This window comes from Centruroides sculpturatus, unplaced genomic scaffold, assembly GCF_000671375.1.
Source record: "Centruroides sculpturatus isolate CEXI.00-Female unplaced genomic scaffold, Cexi_2.0 scaffold841, whole genome shotgun sequence".
Taxonomy (NCBI): Eukaryota; Metazoa; Arthropoda; class Arachnida; order Scorpiones; family Buthidae; genus Centruroides; species Centruroides sculpturatus.
The window spans coordinates 120,379-125,213 of NW_019385220.1; the positions used below are offsets into that span (position 1 = coordinate 120,379).

A 4,835-nucleotide genomic window follows, 5' to 3' on the forward strand; every position below is an offset into this window, starting at 1 on the left:
GCTTGATGCCACTATTAAAGCAGCCGAGGTAAACAAATCAAGATTACTAGACAGCAAAAGAAGTACTACAATCTCGAAAACAAAACCTGGAACATCTGTCTTCTCTTAAATGCATTAAACACAATTCCAATCACATCAATTGAATCGGAAAGGGCATTCTCGATAGCAAGACTTTTCATTACTAAAATAAGAATTAGAGTGAGTGATCGGAGTATTGACCATCTTTGCTTTTTAAAATCTTATAAAAGTTTACAATATTTTGTATTATATTTTATTTAAAAAATGAAAATTACCTTCTAAATTAGAAGTTCATTTTTTTTAATTTTTAACTCAATTCAAAACATTTTTTTTTTTTGTTGTTGTATGCAGTTTCCAGCAAACTTTAATTAATTTTTTTCTATTTGTGAAAATTTCTACGTAATTCAAAGGTAATTTTTATTATATATCTTACACGGCATTATTAATATGATTTTGGATGTTACAGAACTTTAAAATTACTTTAAAAAATGAAAAATAGTTATATCATTTGATTTCAAAATATTTTGTATACCTTAAAAATAATTAATTCTATCCCGGGAAACAGTTCACTTTTATCCCGGAATCCCGGGACAAGCAAGAGATCGGAAAATGAGAAACCCTAGTATGAACATGAACAGAGTACCACATCCTTGCCTAATCGTAAAAAAGACATTATTTTATATTATATGGTTATAGTAGACATTTACTAATATATTATTCATTCATGAAATAAATAGTATTACGTTTCCTTACTATGAAAAGATTTTTATTTGGGAGCGATTTACAATTTGTTGATTGCTCCTAAATGTATATTGCATGAGTAATTTTTTATTTATAAACATTTTAAACAGGAAGACTATTTATACCAGAATAACGTTTATTAAAAATTTAATACAGTATTTTAATTATTATTTTGTTTTAAATCTACACAGAGATGTCTTCGTCTTATCATCGATAAATTTAGAAACAATACATTTATTGGTTTACGAATTTTGCGCGTGTTTATGTCAATTTGACGTCAGTCTTTCGTCTTTATAATGAACAAATATGAAAATGACGTCAAATTGACGTAAATACGTGCACTATTTCAACCAAACGATGTTCAAATTGTACGAGACATCTAGCGTGATGATATAGAACTAAAATCCGGGTCCTTACTCAAAGGATTATGGGAGAGAGTCAATCGACGGCAAAATTTTAAGGAAGAAAAGTATATTTGACATGCGGAATAAGAATAAATTAAGTACAAATTATGCTTCACATCGTTGACTGAAAGAGGTAATTCTCATTTCACAAATCGTAATCGCATTATATAAGCAATTACATTAAAAAAACAAACAAGTGCAAATGTCCAATTGTCATCACTTCGGATGATCTAAAACAATAAAACAATTTCTCTTCCAATTTTTTCTCGCTTTTTTTTTGCTTTACTAATTTAATATATGAATTATATCGAGGGAATTATATAATAATTTAAAATAAAAATCATATTTACCTTATGTATTTTAAATTTTAAACTATTGATTCATTATAATTAGTTATCAAAAGATTCAAGTCTCACATACAAAAACATGTTAAACAACTAATTCATGAAGTAGAAAATGTTTAGATACAATAAACAATAACTTATTTAAACAATTGTTTAGCTATTTACATATATTACTTGTATGTTGTTGTTATTATTTTGTACAAAATGCTATCAAGAAACATAAAGATCATTTCACAGGCAATGCATAGTGCTTAGTTGATGCTCTGGAACTTTAAAAGATCTTGTCAAAGATTTGCTAAGAATTTGTTTTCTTCACTAAATAAATAAACTGGTCCCTGTTATTGAGAGTTTTAACAGTCCAGTTGAGATTTATGAAATAAGCTGTAAATGCTTACAATTAAAGTTGCCAACTTTTTTGTATAAAAGAGAAGAATATTGTGCAACAAAGGACATTACACAGACATTTTACAATGGAGGACATTTATAACAAAGTAGTTTGTTATAAATGTCAACTAACTGTAAATTATAAAACATTAAAAAGGTAATAAGTAGGGTTTTAAACTCAGTGTTAGAATCATTACCAACTGTTGCATGATGCCACCCTAATTGAGTCCCTAAATTTTATTTGCTTGTCCATCTTTGATTAATAGTAGTATCTTTCTCTTTCTGTTATTCTAATGAGTGATTTAGATAAACTTGTTGTTTTAGAATAAGAAGATAAAAGTATTGGAATGTCATTTGCTGGTAAATTTTTAGAGATGATAATGTTAAACAAAAACAAACAATTAAAATTGTGTTCAAAAGAGGGAATTATTGATAAAAAGAGGATGGATGTATAATATGGTGAAACGGAGGACAGTTGGCAACCCTATTTACAATTATGAATGTATTAATATAATTCTTCATAGAGAAAACAGAATAAGAAATAATTAGGCTTTATTATATTAATAACACACAAAACAAGTATATTAAACAATTAATAGTAAATACGTCCATTTTTTTGACAAAGTATAATTGTGCAGTAAAATGTCATGATGTTTTGTGACAAATTACCATAAGAGATTATTATTACTATTATTATTTTTAAATATTGTAGGTATGTATGTAATTTATAAAACTATTTATTGAAAATTATGATAATTCAAATGATTTTTTATAGTTTTGTGTGTGTGTGTATGTGGTGAGTTTCCATATAACAAATACGGTATGTGTATGTTGTACACAATATAGAATATTGGAGATGACATTTATAATTTATCTGTATCAAATTGTGTGGTCTAAGTTTCATGCAAATGTTATGTTACTCCTTAAAAATTAACAGCAGAATTATGTATGAAAAAATTTGTAAGTATAAGCTTTTAATTTATCCCTTGATCCTACTGCATATATCAAAATTGCATTAATCAAAATATGATGTCTATGTTAAGTAAAGATAAATTAAAACTTCTGCCGCATATATAAAGGAATTAGCGCAATTAATTTGCACTTTAATCAAATCCCCTGTTAAGCATGGGATACATATATAATCAAATAAGAAATGAAAGACTGATCATTTATCTACAAATGAAATTAGTTAAATTTAAATAAAATAAAATTATTATTATTATTTTTCTTTGTTATTTTGTAAATTTATGATTTATGTGTTAATTAATAATTTGCATATTAAATAATAATTTAAAGTGACATTCCATTGAAAATATTCTATAAAAATAAAAATGTTTAAGGTAATGTTTTGCAAATGCATTTTATTTATCATATATAGTTTGTTTTATTTAATTCAAAAAATCTCTACATAATTCCAGAAGTCAACATATTTATTTTTGATTAAATTCTTTTTAAGATCTTTCGCATCTCATTGCCAAATTGAACACATTGATAATGAGATGTGAAAGGCCTTGAAAAATGTTTGAAAATAAAATGTTGACATATTGAATTGTACAGTGATCTGTTGAATTAAGTAATTGATGGAATCAACAGTTGCAAGTTTTTAATTTGTGTCATTACATTTATTTTATACTTTATAAATATTTGCATAGCATAATGTAATTTTTTAATATAATAGGATAGAGTTTAAAAATTTTTATTTCTGTTGTTTTATTTCAGATATGAAAAATTAATTTTATCATTATGTATTTGAAAAATTCTTTAATGTAAATGCAATGAGTTCTGATGAAGAGTTCAATCCTAGACGAACAAAAAAGAAACAATGGAAAAGTGGTAAAATGCCAGTTTGTTTCGACAGTGATAATCAAAATGATTCTGAACCATTAGAAGATACTGAAGATTCTGTTTTAATGCAAACAAATGATATTTTAAAAACTAGTGATAAAAATACCAATAGTTGTTCTGATTCTGATGATGATTTCAATTTGTGCATAAGAGCTAAAAAAAATATGCGTCCACTTACTGATAGTGAAAATGAATTACCAACTGATGATGTAGTTGCAGAAGAAAAAGGAACTGAGCTCAAATTCTTAGAAACTGCTGATAAAGGTATGTAATGTTTAGAATGATGATAAAAATTACAAATAATAAAATACAACAAATATTAATCAATCAGATATTGAATTATATGTTAAAATTTTTTGAATTTATAATATTTAGAATTGATAGAAAAAGTTTAACAACTATAATAATAAAGTAAAAATGAAATTTATTATTTTTACTTTTGAATAATATAAAAAGTAACATGAGTTGGTTAAAAGTTACTTTTGACCCAGTTCATTACTTTTCATCAGTTGTTTCCAGCTTCAGACTTCCAATTGTATCAACTGATGGTGGCTTGGCACAAGTGTAACTAACCAATTCTCTGTATCTCTACTGTAAAAGTTTAATAGATGCAAACTTTTCTTATGGAATGTAATATGGCCGTATGGATATGATATAGAGTTTATAACAACACTATATGGATATGGTTACAGTTACGACAGTGGAACCCCAGTTAACGAATGTAATCCGTTCCATGAGTCCGTTCGTTAACCGAAGCAATTTTTCCCATAGAAATTAATGCAAATACAATTAATCCGTTCTAGCCGTCAGTATTTTTGTAATTTTATTTGTAAAATGGGTTTTCTTTGATGAAAATATAAGAAAACTAGCAGGTGGGCCCGGCGTTGCTTGGGCAAAAGTAACGATAACTAAGATAAAGATTATTACGTTACAGTAAACCTTACCCGTTTTCACAGAATGCAAGAATTGGGTCCCCTTGTTTCCAGACTAATTAGAGAATTTTTAGATGGGTCTAAAAATATGTTCGATTTCCCGCAAAAACGAAAAAAACTGCATCTGCGTCTTGCACGTCGCTTTCTCTTAACAATTCCATTGTTAC

The 4,835-nt window shown here is 26.7% G+C and overlaps 1 protein-coding gene across 1 annotated transcript in view; it reads left to right on the forward strand.

The window, feature by feature from the left end:
- Window positions 1–1,148: 1,148 nt before the first annotated feature.
- The window catches only part of LOC111636335 (PHD and RING finger domain-containing protein 1-like), a 27,840-nt gene continuing 24,153 nt past the window's right edge, over window positions 1,149–4,835 (forward strand). The window contains exons 1-2 of the mRNA XM_023381556.1: window positions 1,149–1,296; window positions 3,611–4,000. Of these exons, the coding sequence (XP_023237324.1) occupies window positions 3,667–4,000 (334 nt within the window). The 5' untranslated portion in view covers window positions 1,149–1,296; window positions 3,611–3,666. The remainder of the gene's footprint in view (window positions 1,297–3,610; window positions 4,001–4,835) is intronic.